At 39.5% G+C, this 21,111-nt stretch overlaps 2 protein-coding genes across 4 annotated transcripts in view; both read left to right on the top strand.

Annotated features, from left to right (window-relative positions):
- The first annotated feature begins 1,956 nt into the window (after positions 1–1,956).
- On the top strand, positions 1,957–9,534 carry LOC113653841. Its single transcript, XM_027163677.2, has 4 exons — positions 1,957–3,037; positions 6,426–7,388; positions 7,590–7,748; positions 8,537–9,534. The coding sequence occupies exons 2-4, from the start codon at positions 6,429–6,431 to the stop codon at positions 8,600–8,602; spliced, it is 1,185 nt and encodes a 394-aa protein (XP_027019478.2). The 5' UTR covers positions 1,957–3,037; positions 6,426–6,428; the 3' UTR covers positions 8,603–9,534.
- A 3,828-nt stretch (positions 9,535–13,362) lies between these two features.
- The window catches only part of cica (capicua transcriptional repressor a), a 36,239-nt gene continuing 28,490 nt past the window's right edge, over positions 13,363–21,111 (top strand). For 2 of the 3 annotated variants that reach the window (XM_027163633.2, XM_027163631.2), the window contains exons 1-2: positions 13,371–13,561; positions 15,299–18,990. In XM_027163633.2, coding sequence (XP_027019434.1) covers positions 15,441–18,990 — 3,550 coding nt within the window. In that variant the 5' untranslated portion in view covers positions 13,371–13,561; positions 15,299–15,440. Of the gene's footprint in view, positions 13,562–15,298; positions 18,991–21,111 lie in introns of all 3 variants that reach the window. The other variant, XM_027163632.2, reaches the window with a different exon arrangement.

Raw genomic sequence — 21,111 nt, 5'->3', positions numbered from 1 at the left:
TTACATGTTTTGAAAATACATAAATAAATAAATAAATAAATAAATAAATAAATCAGGGGGGGAGGGGGAGAGAGAGAGAGAGAGAGAGAGAGAGAGAGAGAGAGAGAGAGAGAGAGAGAGAGAGAGAGAGAGAGAGAGACTAATATGTGATGAAGATTTATAATGTAAACTGGTACAACAAATAACGGGTTCCGTCTGGGTGGAGTCGGGAGTTTAAATCGCAGCTGCAGAGATGCACTAGAAAGCGGCTCAGTGAATGGGAATTTAAAGGGTCGGATAATATGGATGTTGTAACCGGATTGGTGCGCGTCATGAACAGCTGATTATCAACTGATGCAGCTTGACGATGTTGCCTGCCTGAACTAACGTGATGCTTGATGAGTGATGAGGGCTTTGAGGTAAGAGGGAGCTGGTCCATTTTTGTCTTTGTAGGCAAGCATCAGTGTTTTGAATCTGATGCTTGCAGCTACCGGAAGCCAGTGGAGGGATTGCAGCAGTGGGGTAGTGTGGAGAACTTAGGCAGGTTGAAAACAAGCTGTGCATCTGCATTTTGGATTATTTGCAGAGGATGAATTCATATGTAGACCTGCCAGCAGTGAGTTGCAGTAGTCCAGTTTTGAGATGACAAGAAACTGAACAAGTACCGGAGCAGACTGTGTGGACAAAAAAACCACATAATATAATATATTCCACATTGTCACAAGTGTCAACCAAATAGTATATTAACATATTAACATATTAACTACCAGAAAGATGTTTATCCATAGTCTTCAATGAACCTAGATTGTATCCTCTTCTGGCCCCACAGAACTTGAGCAGATGACTGAATGGGTTTGATACACTCTAGATAATGTAGCTTCATCCGAATATAACAGAAATAATCCTAGATTTTTATTTACTATAAATAAAACCACCACAGAAAAATGCACAAAATCAATATGCAGCAATGATAATGTTACGGTTCAGCCCGGACTTTTGGCCATGTGCTTCTGTTTATGTTCCGTGTCACGTGTATGCCCCGCCCTTGTTTACTCCTCCCCGTCTCTACACATCTGTTCCCTACCTGTTCATTGTCTTGTCTATCTAACCATGCCGCGTTGCCGATGGCAGCGCGGAATCATCATCAGTGTACCCTCGTACTTTGTCCTGTTTAGTGTCCTGTATCTGTGTTCCTGTTCTGTTTTTATTATTTATTAAACCCTATTTATTTCAAACTATCCTGCATCTGGGTCTGCTCTCCTCCTCCCGGGTGTGACAGATATTTTTTTAGATGTAGAATTAAAAATATCACGCAAAAATTTCAGATTATACATTTTAAACCTGACAATTAGATAGTTAACCCTGTACACTGAAAAAAGGAATATGTGGTTTAAAATAAAATCTTTTTTCCACACTGTAGATAACAATAATTCTATTACAGATCAGGATCTTAGGATCTTTCTATGACTAGTTTCCCAAATGCCCTCAATAAAAACAATTCATTACCTGTCAGGATCTAAATTTTTCAGTGTTACTGTGCCATCTTACAGCACAGTGGAATACTTTTCTTCAAATATCTCAATTTGGGGTCAGTGTGTGGGGGCAGCTATGATATATTGACCCTGGAGCAGAGGGCACTTTTCTTAAAAATGCTCCCGATCGGCCGGTCCAGGTTACAGCTATCCTGCTGGGTCTTGGCGCGGCGGAATCTTCTGTCACGAACACGGGATAAAACGAACCCAAATGCAGGATAGCCAAATAAATGGGGTTTAATAACAAAAAGACACGAAACATGACACAGACTACAAACAGGACAAAACAACAGTAGATTCCGCGCTGCACAAGGCAACGCGGCACAGTTAAAGAGACAGACAATGATAATGACAATGGGAAACAGGTGTGTTGAAACGGGAGGAGCAGACAAAGGCAGGGCAGACACATGACGAGGAACATAAACAAAATGCACATGGCCAAAGTCTGGGCTGAGTCCTAACAGATACATCCAACGCTGAGTATCTGACTCAATTTTCTCATAGATTGACATATAGTTTATTTTTGAGATTAGGGGTAAAGTAGGTCTGAGTTCGATCCCTAAATATTTAACTTGTTTTGATATTAAGATATTGTTTGGAATAGAAAAATTTAGACCATCAGAATAAAGAGGCATCAAAATAATTTTTGAATGATTAATTTTAAATCCCGATAGTATGCCAAATTCGTCTATAATTTTGAGGGCATTAGGAAGCGAGCTCTGCAAGTCAGATAGAAATAATAATGTGTCATCTGCATATAAGGAAATAGAGTGGCTTGATGCACCTAACCGAATTGGTGTAATGAGACTGCACTGTCTAACATACTGTGCCAGGGGTTCTACTGATAAGTTGAACAAAAGGGGGAAGTGGACAACCCTGCCTTGTACCTCTATGAATATTAAACCTGCCTGAGATGAGTCCACCAGTAGATACCCTGGCCATAGGATTAGTGTATAAAGTTTGTATCATTCTAATGAACTGGTCACCAAAATTGTACTTCTTTAAAGTGTATCACAGATAACCCCATTCAAGCCGATCAAAGGCTTTTTCGGAATTAATAAATAGAAGGCAACTAGACGTTTTCAATTTCCCTGATTCCGCGATTACATGTAACACTCGGTGGACGTTGTCAGAAGCCAGGTGTCAAGGGATAAAGCCTGATTGATCTGGATCAAGTAGCTTATGTATTACTACTTGTAGACCTCTAGCGATAACTTTAGTATAAATTTTGACATCCTCATTTATCAAGGAAATGGGCCTATAATTAGAACAGTCTGAGTGATCTTTGCCGGGTTTAGGTAGAACAGAGATTAAAGCTGTGTTGAGGTCTCAGTGAAAGTGGCCTTTGGATATGGCCTCATTTATAGTACGTAGCCAAATATGACCTAATAAATCCCATAGCACCAGGTATAACTTTAATATGTGATGTGCTACCAAGCTAACTCCCTAATCTCTTTTACTAGTGTATTGTTGATGTGAAGAAGTGTGCCGGTTCAAAGCAGTCCAGCATTTCTGCTGAATCATACGTAAGTTATGTATTAAACATTTTTTAATTATCATCTAATTTAATGTCATAATTTTTGACTTGTAAGCTTTGATGTTGGTGTATCAAAATAACTATCTATTTGAATTTAGCTGCTTGTTACTGATTCCGTGCAGTTATGTTAGCTTTGTACCTCATTTAGAGTTTTGAATGCTTGGATTTGAAACAAATAGCGAATTCAAACGAGTCATTTGTTTATTGAAAAAAGTCCACAAGTAATGCAATGAGAGCTTGAAATTACATTGAAAAAGTGTGAAATTGCGGAAACAAATGTTTTTGGAAATTAGTAGTTCACTAATGAAAGAAAAATATGGAAGTAATGCAATGCAAATATTGCAAACTGGCCCTGCCTATACTCAGATTGTGTCTGCTCATTTAGGACATCGGGTGCTTTAAAATCACATTTATCATGCAGCCACACCTCCAGAACTATTAGGCAAGTCAATGTAAAATTCAAATGTGAGCTGTGTGAGTTTGAAACTGTTTGCAGTGAAAGCGAGTTTTTTAGACATCTTGGAGGACATCTAAGGAGTCATGAATCTGTACGGTGTCCTTTTTCTGGCTGTGAGTATAAAACCAACAAGCTGACAAATTTTACCTCTCACAAGAGTAGGAATCACAAAACTAACACAACAAAAGATATAAGAAATTCAGTCAGTACTGTAACTAAGAACATTTACACTGATACAGACTTTGATTACAGGGGGCACGGTGGCTTAGTGGGTAGCACGTTTGCCCACACCTCCAGGGCCGGGGTTCGATTCCCGCCTCCGCCTTGTGTGTGCGGAGTTTGCATGTTCTCCCCGTGCCTCGGGGGTTTCCTCTGGGTACTCCGGTTTCCTTCCGGTCCAAAGACATGCATGGTAGGTTGATTGGCATCTCTGGAAAATTGTCCGTAGTGTGTGTGTGTGTGTGTGTGTGCCCTGCGATGGGTTGGCACTCCGTCCAGGGTGTATCCTGCCTCGATGCCCGATGATGCCTGAGATAGGCACAGGCTCCCCGTGACCCGAGAAGTTCGGATAAGCGGTAGAAAGTGAGTGAGACTTTGATTACAGTCATGATGATGTTGAGCAGCCCTCACATGCAGGCAACTGAATTTGGTTATGAGAGTGTGGATATTGAAACTCTACAGCTGTTGAAAATGCAAACAGTCTTGCATGTATCTAAGAGTGCCATTCATAGCATTATTGAGGAAATTCATGATATATTGTACTTTTCCAAGTCTCTTGCTGTTGAAAGCATCAAAAATATTTTTGTCAACCACAAAATTGATGTAGATGCTTGTATCCTCCAGGAAATTAGCAGTGCTATTTTTGAGACCAATCCTCTTCTCCTGACTACAAAAGAAAAAGGTAGTTTATCTACAGAACATAGAAGGAACTTGTATTTCAAAGTGCACTTCTCTATAACTGAGCCAACAGAGTATCTCTATGACAGAACACACAAAAATCACTTCGTTTATGTGTCTTTATATATATGTATTGGAACGCCAACTTGGTCATAAAGATATTTTGGATAAGATTGTGTTCAGTGGAGAGTCTTCTCCTGGACATTTTGAGTCTTTACAAGATGGTTCTTATTTCAAACAGAACAGACTCCTATGTGACAAAGACCTTGAAATATATCTGGGACTGTATGTGGATGAATTTGAAGTTTTCAATCCCTTGGGCACTTCAAGAAAAATTCACAAGATGGTTGCCGTTTATTGGGTCATTCTAAACTTGCCTCCCAAATTTCGTTCTAGTCTTTATTCCATTCAGCTTGCTGTCCTTGGTAAGAGTGATGATGTTTGACACTTTGGATATGATAAATTTCTTAATCCATTGCAGAAAGATGTAAAGTTTTTAGAGCAAACAGGAGTTTTTGTCCCTGCTCTGAGTCAATACGTAAAAGGAACAATCTTTTGCGTATGTGCTGATAATCTAGGTGCCCATAGCTTGGCAGGCTTTCAAGAAAGCTTTAATTCAGACAATTTTTGTAGATTTTGCATGATCAGAAAACATGAAGTCAAGTCTGGTCAGACTGAGATGAGTGATTTCAAATTAAGGACTGTAGAAGAACATGATTCCTTTGTGCAGAAAGTGCAGACAGATATAAGTGTGCAACATGTAAGTGGTGTGAAAGGGGAATGTGCACTAAGCAAGCACTTGTCTTTTTTCATCCTGTCACAGGTTTCCCACCTGATGCATTACATGACTTTTTGGAAGGTGTTGTACCTATTGAGTTGTCTTTGTGCCTGAAAGATTTGATTTCAAACGGAAACATTTCATTTGATGAGCTCAATAATCACATTAACTCATTCCTATACAAAGATTCAGACAGGGTTAACAAGCCAAAGATATTAACTAAGTTATGCTTCTCCAAGGGTACTGTAGGTGGAAACGCACACGAAAACTGGACACTTTTACGTTTGTTACCTCTAATAATTGGTCAGGAAATCCCTCAAAATGAACCATCTTGGGAGATTCTAATGGACCTGAAAGTCATAACTGAGATGGTTCTATCTTCAAAGCTTTCAGAGGAGTCTTTGTGCTTCATGGAGAGCAAAATAATAGATCACCAAAACTTACTTACTGAAATTTTTCCAAACTTTTATTTACGTCCAAAACATCATTTCATTAACCATTACCCACATTTGATTCGTTGTTTTGGACCATTGGTGTCACTATGGACAATGCGCTTCGAGTCGAAGCACAGTTACTTTAAAAAAGTAGTCCATGACACTCATAACTTCAAGAATGTTCTACTGACACTTTCCACAAAGCATCAACAAATGATGGCTTACTATATGGATGGTGAGGACAGCGAAAGCAAAGGTTTTCACAGTTGCTTCCCTGGAGGCATCAATTAGGACCGTGATTGAGAGAAGTTATCCAAACACAAGTCAAGTATCTCTATCCTCTGATATTCATTTGCATGGTGTTCGATATAGAGCTGGCATGATTATCTCTGCAGGACAAGTGGCTTGCCAGAATTTTTAAAAATATTGAACTGTGAATTGACCTCGCAAAAAGTGTCATTCCTTTGCACAAAACTGTCAGCCTGGTATCTTGAGCATTTCAGATCATTTGAGATAAAGGGAAGCAGTTTTAGTGACATTCATGTTCTTGATCTTGACATGCTGAATGACTTTCATCCATTAACAGCATACAATGTTGGTCTGAAAGTGTTTGTGACTCCAAAAGTGTTTTTAACTCATTAGGGGTTGATAACAATAAACAATTTTGTCTGTATTCTTGTTCAGACATGAAATGTTTTCCTCTCAATAGATAATCTTTTCTAGGGTCCATCCACAGATGTTATGATAATGAATGTATTCTTGTACATTAATGATTACTTCTTTTTTATTTTGGGTTGTGTGTTCTGAACAGAGTATGTTGTTGCGGGTTCACATTTCCCCTACCAACATCAGGAGGGTTGAACTTCCTCAGAGGCCTCAGTCAGTGGACCAATTGAAGTCTTTCCTTATTCAGATGTTACAAATAGAAAATGAAAAGTTCTCACTACAATTTGAAGACCCAGACTTTAACAATGAACCTTGTAACTTGAATAATATCAAAGAGCTACCAGCAGAGAAGGCAACCTTACGTCTTCTGTGGGAAGCGGTATCTCCTACACAGCACACTGAAGATTTCAATTCAGTGTCTTCTCTTGATACAGCAAGCCTGTCGAGCAACCTAAGAAACCTAAGAAGTGCTGAACAGTGGCCATCCACTTTTAACATACCTACTTTTTCTCTCGATGTCGAACTCAGGCTGCGTAAAGCCAATGAGGTTTACCAGGAGACAAAGAAGCCACTGAATGTCCCAAGAGATATGAAGTCTCAGATTCTGGACAAGATTGCTCAGGCCATTTTTGAAATCAAAGCCTACCCTGATGCCTATGAGATCCAGTCGGTTGCCGCTGCTCTAGTAGAGAAACACCCTTGTCTTACAGAACCTGGCAAACGCACAGGTTGGGATGGATGGGTAATGAGTATAAAGTTTAAGCTTGGTAATTATCGGGCCAAACTAAAGGAAGCTGGTTGTTCTGAAGTTAGTGTTAACCGTAAAAGAAAATCTTGTGAGGGTATGACAGAATGGGCCTACATGAAAAAGCCTAAAAGAGCAGAGGTAAATTTTTTGCCTAACCATCCTGAAGGCCAGACAGAAGATTCACTTGAAAAGGAGAGACTTGCTATGATTGATGAAATGAAGAAAAGAAAACTGGACTTGACAGTCATTCACAGACACATGAAAGAAACCTTTTCTCTTTGCCGCAAAGAAGTTGTTGAAGTTCAGCCACTAGTAGAAGAGATTAGAGAGAGATGGCCTGGACTTTTTGTAAAAGAAGAAGTAAGTAACTGAATGGCAATTATGTTCTGGTTATCATAAGTAATGAGTGATGATAGCAATAAACATTACCTTTTTAGTTGTTGGTATAATTTTTATTATTGGAAATTCTGAACTTTTTATATATTTATATTGGAAAATGTTCTGATTATATATAGTTTTTTTTGTTATTGTTTTTTTGTTTGTTTTTTCTAAATACTGTAGATCTGCATGGAGTTTTTAAGGATCTGTAACATAGACCTCATAAAAAAGTTCAGCGAGTCACTTGATAAATATACAGCACCTCTCCTGAAACTCTACAGAAAAAGGAGAGATTCCTTGGGTCCAGAAATGAAGACACTTTTGGACAAGCTGGATGAGCAGGTACTCTTTAAGATTCTTGAATGTACATATAAAATACACATATTTAAAATACAGAAGTACCAACAGATTCCTGAATAGGGTCATTAAAGCTAATGTGCTATCTTTTGTGGTCTATGTTTTATGGGAATCCAATTGAACTGGTTAATTTTAGCAATAAGTCAAGTCATTGTCATTTTTACTATACACAGTGGTACACAGTACACAGGTAAAATGAGAAAACGTTCCTCCAAAACCTGGTGCTACACTAAACAACAACATAGAGCAACAACACAACACAAGCTACATAAAGTGCATCGAGTGCAACCTAGTAATTGTATAATTATATAGTAATTATAAACTATATAATTGCATTTGTATACAATTGCATTTGTTCCCCACTGTAAAGGCATTGTGCAATTAATCAAAAATGATCCATTTTACTCTCAATTTGAGATTCCTGTGTTTAATCCATAAGACTTCGTAAAGCATCTGCACCCTTTGGCAACTTTCTTCTTTTGTTCTTTTGAGGTCAGCGATATTGTCACTCAACGAAAAAGAGCAGCTCTTGAGGGACTGCCACTTGTTCTGCGTGAAAATGCGGCTTTCTTGCTCAAGATGTGTCTGGCAAATTGCCCTTTTCAAACTTTATTTCTAATTTGGTAGAACGCTTAGCATTACATTTGTTCATTTTGTTTGCACATTATAAAAATAATAAAGCTGCAAGCACCACCATTGCACAGGCACTAATAACAATTAGTAATTACGTTTACATGTCAATTAATGCCCCCTCCTATTACTTAATCTCCTAGGACACAGGGTCCTCACGGTGGTTGAAGATGATGTTGGCACTCCTGTTTCACTGGCCACTGAGATAAACCATGCATTGTTCTAACCATGCATTGCTCTAACCTTTGCTTACTTGTTCGGGCTCTTGTATGCACTCAATATGGAATACCCAAAATAACTGAAATATACTTTTGAATTCATTAAGAAAATCTTCATGGATCTTGGTGGTACCTGCTCTGCAAGAGTCCAGTCACTAAAATTAAAACTGTTGTAGTTGACGATTTTGCAGATGTCACTGAAGCTATGGCAAATGGTACAATGATTGTTGCTATTATACTTTAGTAATTAAGTATTTAAAAAAACATTGTATCATTTGATTCAGATTTTGTAGCCTTGATGAATACTGAAGTTTTGAGTTGAGTTTTTTGTTTTTATCTGGCTGTACTGGTAAAGACTAACTATTTTTTCTGATACACTGTTACATATCCTACTTTACCAAGTGCTTCGGTTTATTCAGATGCAGTGTTAATGTATTCTCAATGTTTTTGCCAAAATTTGCCAAAATAATACAAAATGCTATATAACGCTTGAACCTTGAACATTTGAGGTTTACTCTGATGCTTTTATTAATGTCTGTTTTGGCTGTTTCATGTACTTTGGTAATCAGTTGAATAAGAATACTTTATACTGTACACTGTTTGACTGGAGTGTGGTTAGAGGTTTTGCTGAAATGCTTTTAAATTTGTCTGTTTTGGGTTTTTAGACAAAATATTACTTTGTTTTTGGAAGCTCATCTTTCATTTTATGTTGAAACAAACAATGTTGTAGTTTTCATACAGTTTACAAAGTTTTCCAATGATGTTTGATAACATTTGTAGTTTAGTACAAACATGCATAATGCAGAAGACATGTATGTCATATAATATACATGTAATGTTGTGTTTTGGACAAACTATTAAAAAATGGAGAGGGAGAGAAATTTGTTGTGGTTTATTAAATATTAAATATGAAAATAATTATGAATACATAATGGATCAATCTGTCCTAATTGCATTCAGTAAACAAAAAATATTTTGTTTTGTTATTTGTTAAGTAAACTTGACAATATGTTGTGAGAACTAAGGATCTTAACAAAATACTTTGAGTTGCATGGTCTTCAGACCCTGTTTGTTCAGTAAACTCATAAAAGTACTTGTGATAGGTTGCCTTATTATTTTAAGTTAACTCAACTTTTTTTTTTACAGTGTGACAACCACAGCTGCTGGTTTTTACTGTAAATTTTACTGAATTGTAAATACTTGCAGTATAATTCAGTAAAATTTACAGTAAAAACCAGCAGCTGTGGTTGTCACACTGTAAAAAAAAAAAGTTGAGTTAACTTAAAATAATAAGGCATCATCAGAAAAATGAAAGTTGATAAATTATTCAATAACACCCAGAACTGATAAGGAAAGCAAATATACCTTTTATTTTAATACCATAAACATATACAATGACAACTATATCATTTTCCTTAAAACAGCAGGAAAATGTATTCCAGAATAAACATTTTAAATTATTACAGTCTTTACCAGAAGGCAACTGTCAGGACTCAGCCTGGACTGTTGGCCATGTGCCTTTGTTTACATTCCTCGTCAGGTGTCTGCCCCGCCTTCATCTGCCCCTCCCTGTCTCCACACCTGTTCCTAATCGTGTCTCATTATCTTTTGTCTTTGTCTGGTCTAGTCTGTGTTATGTTTCATGTTTTTCGTTATTAAGCCCTGTTATTTTTGCCATCCTGCGTTTGGGTCCATTTTTATCCTGCGTTCATGACAGCAACATTCATTAATCATTATTTTTCATTAATCAATCATTTCATTATTCTATGCTCTTAATGGCATGTGATTAATCAAGGAAATACAAGGAGAAAAAAGTTATTTTAGCGATTATAGCGACATTCAATTATTAATGCAAAAGTGACATTTTAAGTATCATTGTTCAAATAATTACTGCTACAGTAACAAACATACCATAATTACAAAGCAGTATACAAACAAAAGGTTAATCAAGGAAATACAAAGAGAAAAAAGTTTTTGTCACGATTAATGCAAAAGTGACATTTTAAGTACTCGCTGATTAATACTGTAATTACTGGTATAGTAACAAACATACCATAAGTACAAACATGACATAAGAACAAAGCAGTATATTGGTAAAATATACATTTCTAAGAGGGCAGCTCACACATTTTCAACATTCTCAAGTCATTTTCAACATTCCAGTATAAATTTAAAAAGCATCCTCACTGCCAACGTTATCCTCAGACATCTGTCAAATAAGTTTTGTCCAACCTTAGTCTGTTCTCCATTCGTGATCAGCAAGGTCTGCTATGAGTGTAAGGACTCTGGGATTTACTGGATTTGCTGTTTTGTGTTTTTTCTTCCCTTCGCTTTTTCTTTGGTTCCCTTCTCTGGATTTATGTTGAAGAAGCACCTACAAAAGAGAATGTAATCACTCATTTTGTTGATCACAAATTTTTTTTTTTGATCACAAATTTTTACATGAACTAATATAGTACAAGTACATATTAAGTTAACAGTACAAATCTTAGTTCACTAATGATGAAAATATCTAACATGAGCAAACAATGAACGACTTTGAACGAATGATTTTTCTAACCAAAACAATGTACAAAGAACTGTTACAAATGTTTTTCCATTGTCAGTTAATTTTAGTGAATACATTACCTTACGTTAACAAATGAGAAATTACTGTAAAGTGCAATTACCTGTTAAAAATGGTTTAATGCCTACCTTTGTATGAATTCCAGAGTAGAACCAAGTTCCAAAGGGAAATTAATGTTAACAGTAGTAACTGCTAAACATCATGCAAATTGCTGCGATGAATGTAGAAATGTGTGGAGTTGAAATCTTCTGGTCGATGCTCAGCATGAAAAGCTTTGATATGTACTGTAGCATGAGGTGCCTACAGACAAAAACAAACAATTAAATGCCTTTGGTCTTGCCTTGGAATGACATGATAGTGAGTAATTAATGTCATCTTTTACTCACCAGCAAGTAAAACAAAACCTGTATAATTTTTTTTCCAAAACACAAAGAAAGAAAATTTGTAGAATGTTTGTAACTACACAGTTTTGTATTCTATTAATCTTTATATTATTCTTTATATTAACCTTTTGTTCTATGTTTACAGTATGTTCTTTAAAGCCACTTTGAGACAATGTCAATTGTAAAAAGCGCTATACAAATAAACTTGAATTGAATTGAACAGAATTGAAAACCAGGTCCAGGACATTGCCTCCTTTGTGTGTGGGGATGTAGCTGTCGAGTGTTGGGGCAGAGTGGAAGTTGCAATCGCCAGGCACTGTCAGAGAGGTGCTATAGGAAGGGAAAGCACTTAGCAGTGTGTTCATTTCTTCCAGGAAGTCTCCTAGGGGACCAGGAGGGTGGTAGAACATCAGGATTGACGAAGTATCTCAATATCCAACCTACACTGAATGCAAAAGTCTGAATGTGTGTGTGTGTGTGTGTGTGTGTGTGTGCGTGTGTGTGTATGTGTTAATAAGACAGCGTCACTCATTTAGAGTGACAGTCATGCATTTGGGTCTTTCGTCACGCTCTCCCCCCACACATCGTATTTCTCATGCAGAAAAACTTTTTGATTATTTATTATATATTTAATATGCCACAGCTCCCAAAATGTATCAGTCCGCACCGCTGTCTCTATGGAACCGGGCAGGAACAAAGCGCATCTTTCCTGGAGTTCTTAGTCAAGCCTGACACTTATCAGCCAAACAAATTTTGTCCACGTGTGTATTCATTAGAGAGGGTATTTTCGATGGTCGGTTTGAACGAAACCTCAACACGAAACAGCTTGTCTCTGGACGGGACATTGTCCTCAGTCATGACCCTAAAAATGGCTGGGCTTGAGCTGAACTGTTTTATATGGGAGCAACATTACAAATGATAAAGGAGTCCCAAAAAGGCAACAAATACTTACAATAAACAACACAAGTGATTCTCTCTCTCTCACTCTCACACACACACACACACACACACACACACACACACACACACACACACACACACACACACACACACACACACACACACACACACACACACACACTTCACTCTTGCCTGTCCTCAAAACTTGAGAGCCCTGTGTTTGGGTCACAGTAATGGCAACAAGCATAATAAGTTGCCCATACTGCTTGTTCATTGGTCAGGAGTTTTACTGTTACCGACCAATCACAGATCGATTTGATGACGTCAGCTCTACTTTCTACGTGTTTCGAAAGTGGAGGCTTAAGTGTAAAAAAAAAACGCTTCCTTATTGACTGCATTTGATGCAGTCACGGAAAACAGTCACATTTTATTCCTGTTTCAAGTAAAAAGCACAGCATAGCATCATCATTATTTTTATTTAAAATAACGACCAAAGACTTTTATATGTTTCATAATTAAAGCTCAGTTTCTCAGAACAGTATATAGACCCTTTCTATTAAATATCTAATATGAACTTTATAATTTATTAGGGTTAAGGATCCCCTTGTGTGTAGTATTGTGTTGTATGGTGTTCAGTCTTAGAGGTAAAATCGTGCTATGTTGCTTGCCTTCGCCCTCCCACTCGTTTCCTAGACATTTCCTGCATCCCCATTGGTTGATACCGGTTCAGGTTTGACCAGCTGTTTCTTATTTTTGCGTTACACGATTGGATCTAACGCTCTGTCAATACGGTGTACTTTGATAGCTGGCTCCTCCTTTAATAATGCTATTCGTCTTCTAATTGGTTACTGTAACCTACAATGGGCGCTGATTGGTTGTAGCAGGGAGTTGTCAAGGCTTTGGACTTCATTCACCATTTTGCGTCTGTAGTGTAGCCCGAGCCGTGAGCGGCTAGACTTTTCCCCTCATTTGGACTGGTTTTGCGGAAGAAAAGCGTTTGTACCGTTTAAACCAGTGCGACGGCAATCGCGAAGGTTCTGTATTTTTATCCGTTTTGTTTTCTAATCACTATTTATTTCAACGACTGTTATTATTGAAAGGGTGAGTTACAAGCTTGCTACAAATCTTTATTGTGCAGCACTGCGGTGGTGTAGAGGGTGTTCTGTAACGGTTATATCAACGTTTTAGTAGGTTCACCAGACACACACACACTCACACACAGAGAGACTCTCTCTCTCTCTCTCTCTCTCTCTCTCTCTCTCTCTCTCTCTCACTCACTCACACACACACACACAGGCTTGTAGAGGTGCACAGGCAGCCTAAAACTTTTCTCCCAATGTATTTGCACTACACCGGATACAGTAACTGTGTGATTGTAGCTACACTGTAGTCATAAAGTATCCAGTAGATTTGACAACATATAGCGGATTCCATAATGACCCTGAACTATGGTACAATTCACTACAACCTTTTCTCTTTTCTATGCGTCCCTTTATTGTTTCAGAGTAAACACGTCTCTGTAGATGCGATACTGCGTAGTGTTTTTAGCCTTACGACCTTATACCGACACCTCGGGAACCGCCTAATTTCACTGTTTCTGTTTATTTTAATGGTGACAGATCAGTGAATCCTGCTGTGTTACACTGCATCTGTACATATTATAGTCTTATATGTCGCATTTGTCATTATAACGAGACTTTGTGGAGCGTATAAATGCGCTGCGGCCTTGTGTTGTGGACAGGCCTGCGTCATTACACTACTGTGTGTGTGTGGTAAGTGTTTCTGTGTGTGTATGCGTGTGTGTAGTAAGTGTGTATGTGTACGTTGTGTGTGTGTGTGTGTGTGTGTGTGTGTGTGTGTGTGTGTGTGAGAGAGAGAGAGAGAGAGAGAGAGAGAGAGAGAGAGAGAGAGAGAGAGAGAGAGAGGAGGTTGTACACAGTAGACTAGCGTATTGTGCCGAGCTCTCGTTTTGGTCGTAGTGCTCACTACGACCAAAACGAGAGCTCGGCACAATACGCTAGTTTACTACTAATACACTAAAACACTTTTAGCTGAGAAAAAGATAGTAAAGTCTTGATTTAGTTTAAAATGTGTATGGTGTTATTAATGCACGTTTTGTATGTCTACAGTTTTTAGTGTCATGATTCTTTTTTTATGGCTAAATTACTTTATTTTGGTCTTTCATTGGTGATAGAAGCGTCATATAACAATATTTGCAAACTTATACTGCAAGGAAATGTGGTTGTGCATATTTTTTTTTTAACAAAATGATCCTGTTCTGGAGTATTGCTTCATACACATAATTACATTGTTATATGTGATTTGTACTACAACATATTTTGTACTAATAGAGTTTTGTATCATTGTATTGTTTTATATTATTCACAGGCACCCTACATGTGAATAAGTCAACATGATAGACACACATACACACACACATATATATATATATACATGTATATGATAGATAGATAGATAGATAGATAGATAGATAGATAGATAGATATGAGAGAGAGAGAGAGAGAGAGAGAGAGAGAGAGAGAGAGAGAGAGAGAGACTAAAATACCAGTCAACAAGGAATTCCCCCGCCTCTGCTGTTCCAGCTAAGAAACAAAAACCAGTGTGTGACTTGTCCAGGCAAGCACTTTTCTCGGTGTTCAGTTCAGCTTTGTTTTGGCATGTAGTCAGCTACTAAGTTGCATTAAGTTACATTATAATGTCCATATGTATAAACATCACAATGAAAGCAATTAAAACATTTCATTAAAAAAATTATGAAAAGTATTGTGATTGTTAAATCCATAAGTAATATATTTTTCTTCCTATTTTCCACTGCAGGGCTGTATTTTAAAAACAGTACATAGCAGGAATAAGAAAAGATAAGAGGCGTAATGAAAGAGGGAAACAAAGAGCAAGATATTGATAGACTGAAACGTACAAGAAAACTTAAGGACTAATTATTCTGTACAAACCTTTGAATATGAAGCCTTTTAAAAAACAAGGCAGACGATCACCTCCATCCACACGAGCCAAAGGGAGTAAGAGAAAAGGGCTGATTGATTCAAGTCCAGAAGAGGAGAAGAGAGAAACAGAGGAAAAACCAAGGCTCTCACCCTCCTCTCCTAAGAGACTGATATCCTCAAATTCAGATTCATCACAGGATGAGCTAGTTAGAGCCATCAGAACCACAGAGAGAGAGGGAAAAAGAGAAGTAATACTGGATACATCAGGGGATTATGGGAAGCCAAAGGAGCATTCTCTTAGCTTCAAGTCAGGTGGAACACAGAGTGATCGCAACAGCCCCAATCCCCCATCCAGCCGCAAAACAGCCACCTTTAAGGCCCGTGTGCCGAAGAAAAAGTATACCTCTGAGCACTATGCTGGAAACCATGCCAATGATGGCAATTCCAGTACTCCCCCACAGAGTAACAGCAGTACACCTCACAGCTGCTCCACTTCTAGTCAGTGCAGCACCACTGGAGCTGAATACTTAGACACAGTCAATCAGAGCAACCAGGTACCTGTGGCCAACACCTCAGGGGTCATGCAAAACAGCATGGCACCACAGTCAAACAGAATGGGAGATGAGCATACTGAGAGAGAAAAGATAAATACATCTAGTCCTCAGCGTTGCTCCTCCACAGACACAGCCAGTGAGCACTCAGCAGACGTTGAGGTGACATCACAGCAACTTGGATCCCACTCCAGTGTTCAAGGAGGCCAATCTCATGTTAGTCCTGAGCCTCCATTGGAAAACTTACCAGCTGGGCTGTCACAAACACTTGCTAAGGGTTTAAAGAACCAGAGAGTCCTGGCCAGAGTGAGCACAGGAAGAGGGGACAAGTGGCCACCTGATAGAGGGCCAGAGTCATCAGGGGTTTTTCGTGCTGGTGTTGTACGAGAAGTCAGTGGAGAGCATGGGATTGTGGAGGTGCAGTTACATGGAGAGGAAACATTATGCAAATACCCATTCCGAGTGGCTACTGATATGGTAGATGTTATATTGGATGCACCCCCTCCAGGTCATGCATCTGTGCCTACAGGAACACATGTGTGTGTGCCCTATGGAGGTGATAGTGCAGGCAGCGATGGAGCACAACAGTGGTACAGAGAAGGCCTAATCACCCAGGTGGACCCTCACCCTGCTGTCTCTTTCCCTTATCGTGTCCAGCTCCAAAAGGATCCAGCAGAAAAAATGGATAGAAATGGACCAGAGGAGGATTGGAGGGGCAAAACCGCTCAAGCAGTTTGGGTCTCAAGACAGAGTCTCCGCCTTCTTGTTCCACCATGGGACCTTGAGCTGCCTCAACATTCTGACCATGGGAAGGATGGTCATAGAGTGGGGATAAGAGAGAGGGAGTGGGAGGATAAAGAGGAGATAGAAGTGGAATCAGAGCTGCACCATTTCAGCATGGTGCATGGGGTAACAGGGCCAGTCTTAGTTACTGGACTGTTACACCCTGAACCTTCTTCATTACCACTCTCCTCATCTTGTTCAGTTAGCACTGCCATCACTTCTGTACTCAGCATAACTCCAGACAGATCTTGGGACTGCAGCCGACAAAAAGAGCTGGAGAAAGAGAGGGAGTTGCAAAGGCAATCTGAAAAAGAACGAGAAAGGGAAAGGATTTCTTTACAAGCGCCAGCCCCAGAAGAGGACATGGAGGTAAGCCATTTCAGCATGGCTCCACTCAGGGAGGGTAGCCTCACTTTAGCCATGGGCACCAAAACTTTGGGTGTACCCTCTCAACATCGACCCATTCTTTCTAAGACTGACTACCTCAGCTCTCATCTGTCAGTGGTGAGAGGTATAGGCACAACATTAACACCCCACTTATCCCTTGGCCCCTCCTCTGTGCTGTTGGGAATGGATGCAACTGCAGGGACTGCGGTTATTTCTTCTACCCCACAGTTGCCTCCACTGCCTCCTTCTTCATCTCGCAGCTCTCTGGAGAAAACCTCTACTTCCAGCTCCCATGGTACATCAGGGGGAGGTTCTAGCTCATCTTCTTCATCACGTTCCCGTACACCTCTTACAGCTGCTCAGCAGAAGTACAAGAAGGGGGATGTGGTATGCACTCCAACAGGAATCCGAAAAAAGTTTAATGGGAAGCAGTGGCGGCGACTGTGCTCCCGTGAGGGCTGCTCTAAGGAGTCCCAGCGACGTGGCTACTGCTCCCGTCATCTGTCTATGCGCACTAAAGAGATGGAGGCAGGAGGTGGTTTGGGCAGAGACAGAAGTGGTGCCAGCAGTACAGGCACGCTCACACCGGATCTTCGCTTAGGAGGTCGTACCAGCAGTGAGATTGATTGGGATGAGACATCACATGACAGCAGTGAAGCCAGCAGTCGTGGAGGAGACTCGCGTCCTCGTCTAATTTTGCCTTCCCTCCTCCCACAAGAACTGCCACGTGATTTGTCACGCTTTGACTTTGATGAGTGTGAGGCAGCAAATATGTTGGTGTCTCTGGGCAGCTCACGCTCAGGTACTCCGTCATTCTCGCCTGTGTCCAATCAATCACCATTCTCCCCTGCCCCATCTCCTTCACCATCTCCACTTTTTGGTTTTCGCCCAGCCAATTTCAGCCCCATCACTGCACCTTCATCTCTCACCCCCCGCCGTCCACGCCATCTAAGTGGTACCAAGTTGGGTACACCCAGTTCAGAGCAGGATCGCCACCTCTCTGGCATTATGCCCACTTTCCAGACCAACCTGACTTTTACAGTGCCTATGAGTCCCAGCAAGCGTAAGTTGGATGCTCCTCCACCCCCACTTCCGATTGCACCTGATTATGTTAAGTCTGATCCCCAACTAAGTGACTTACAGTTGGGTCTCAATCCTGCAGCCTTCAGAGCAGTATCACCTCAAAGCCAGTTAAACACACCCTCTTCTCTTTCTTTTACTCGACCAAGGAGCACAACCAGTCGTCCCTCATCTTCTGCTGCATCCACCCCACCACCAATGTTGGTTTCTCCTACACCACCATCACCACTACCCCAGGACCCCAGCTCACGCCGTATTGTTCCCCTGCGTGATTCCCCCGTTATCGTCCGCAATCCTGATGTGCCACTGGCAAAATTCAGTGATGGTCCCTTGAGCAGAAGAACAGGCTCCCGCACCAGGGAGCATAGTCAACCACCTCATCTGGCTGTGGGTCTCCAGGCTCCAATTCCTATTAACAGAGCTGCCACAAATGGTACAGTACTGCTCCGGAACTCTGCCTCCACCTTGGTGCTGGTAACCTCTGACCAGTCACTAACTACTGTATCAGCTGGTCATCAAACCTACTCAAGCCAGAGCCCCAGCTGTGTTTCTTCTTCCAGTATAGCCACTGATCCTGCCAGTTCAGGCTCTGGAAGGAGAGACCAAGACAAGAAGTTAGGTGATCATACAGATGTACAAGGAGGGATTCTACCACAACCCATGGCCTGCCATCCGAGTCCCACTGCGCTACTGCCACTCATTCTACCAGCAGAATCTCCGCATCCTGCCCCTCGCAAAGACATTATAATGGGGCGACCTGGCACAGGTAAGCCTGTAGAAAAGGTTGTAAATTCTCTGTGGTGGTGGAAGGGGTCTGTGTAGTCCATGTCCTCTTATGATAATTAGATGTGTTTTTAATGGCACACAGTATGATAAACAATTTTTTATCTTTTTGAGAGTCTCACCATTTAAAATGGTTTAAAATTTACTGGTTCAGAACTGTTAGTCTAATAAAGACAAGACAATCAGAATTTTCAACAGATATTATACCAGTTAACAGTGTAAAATCTATTATTCCTGGGAGAGATTCATGTGTTGTTTGGTTCATCATCTTTTTTTATTAGGGAGAAAAAGACCTTTTATTTTGGTATATTTTAATATATACAAACTACTAGTGTCATATTTTCTATTTATCCCACAAACACAAAGAAAATGCTAAGATGCCACCATTTTCTCTGATTCACACATACTTTTGACATCAACCCTGACTAGAACTAGATTCAATTCATATTGTAACAATCTAATATTATGTACATATTATTATGTATATTTTTATATTGCATGAGCCTACTTGCAAGCAATTGTGTTAGCAGAACAGTTACATCACAGATTTTTACTGTGCTTCATTTTGTTTGTCTCATCAGTGTTTTAAAATACCTGTTCTTTATTCTGAAAAGAAAATTTGTCATACATAAACTAAATGCTGCATGAATGCTAATTAATCTGCCTAGAAGTTCTGCTGTGTTTTGGGTGATGTGTGTAGTGCAGAAGCTCGTGGGATTTAAGGAAATGCTACTGCATTATGGTGGATTTAAACAAATACATACAAACTCATAACATTTGATGAAAAAATTATAACATTTGCCTTTCCAGTATAAGGATTTACAGTGTCCACTGATGTTAAATTATGAATATATTCCATGAACAGACCTGCCAAAGTTAACATATTTTGCATAGTAGATACACAGTTTAGCATCGAAGTATGCTAGAGATTAAAGACTTGTCACTCAGGAATATACCAAAAGGGCACAATAAAAACATCATGTGATGAATCGGAAATGATTTGCACAGGTGTTTTGAGATCTCTGATCTGAAATGATTTTAGCTAAAAGCTAATGCTCTTTCAGGAATTTTTTTTTTTCTTCTTTTACTTTTTGTCAAGGTAAATGAAATGTTTTGAGTTTGTTTATATAAACAAAATATCAGTGCATATACATCTTCTATTAGGTATGTAAATTGTTGATGACAAATGAAAAGAAGGATTAGGGAAGCCACAGAAAAAAAAAACAGAGCAAGCTGCGATGCACTTTATGTTCTTCCATATTTCTATTATATCCAGCAATAACATTTTCAGAAACGTTCTTCTAGTCGTCATTACCCATGTGAATCATGACCCTGTTAATGGTTCACTGGTTGTCCTTTTTGGACCACTTTTTGTAGATAGAAACCCCTGCATACCAGGAACACCCCAGATGAAATGCACTTTTTCAGCTGTTTTTAGATTAATTCCTAATTAGTTAGATTAGAAAATATAGCAAATGAACAGGACATGCATGTAGTCAGAGTTAGAAATAATGATTTTAATTTAAATGATCAATGTGTTCTTTAAACTTTGCTTTCATCAAAAAAGCCACCTATTGCTTCAATTACATACTGGCAGACCTTCGTCATTCTATCAGTTTTTCAAGGTACTCTGAGGAGATTTCACCAAATGGGTCCTTAGGCATCTCCCAAAAGGTGGACTAGCTTGATGGACCACTCCTCAGTAAGGTCAAGCTGCTTCTACAACAGATTGATAGAGTTCAGATCCTGAGACTGTCCTTGCCACTCTATTATAGTCAGAATTCAAGCTGATTGCTTATTCTTTAAATAATGCTGGCATAATTTGAATGGTGTTTTGGGTCATTATCCTATTGTAAGATGAAATTGGAACCAGCAAGTGCTGTCTACAGGGTATGGCATGGTGTTGCAAAATCTTGTGATAGCCTTCCTTTCACGAGGTTCCTTCCACTCGAAACATCTCCCATTTTACCACCTCCAAAGAACCCATAGACCATGACACTGTTGGTTGCTGATAACGGGCCTCTGTGTGACAATGTAAATCTGTTGTTTCTGAAATTGGTAAAGGTGGGTTTATATGTATCACACATTCTTATTGGATTCTCTG

The sequence above is a fragment of the Tachysurus fulvidraco genome, chromosome 7 (genome assembly GCF_022655615.1).
Source record: "Tachysurus fulvidraco isolate hzauxx_2018 chromosome 7, HZAU_PFXX_2.0, whole genome shotgun sequence".
NCBI classification, from domain to species: domain Eukaryota; kingdom Metazoa; phylum Chordata; class Actinopteri; order Siluriformes; family Bagridae; genus Tachysurus; species Tachysurus fulvidraco.
This window is presented reverse-complemented; position numbering and strand designations above follow the sequence as displayed.

Excerpts from the sequence above, each read along its gene's own strand:
- LOC113653841 (XM_027163677.2), top strand. The coding sequence starts at position 6,429 with ATGTTGTTGCGGGTTCACATTTCCCCTACCAACATCAGGAGGGTTGAA. Across the intron at positions 7,389-7,589 it reads GACTTTTTGTAAAAGAAGAA|ATCTGCATGGAGTTTTTAAG; the intron begins GTAAGTAACTGA and ends TAAATACTGTAG. Across the intron at positions 7,749-8,536 it reads TGGACAAGCTGGATGAGCAG|GACACAGGGTCCTCACGGTG; the intron begins GTACTCTTTAAG and ends TTAATCTCCTAG.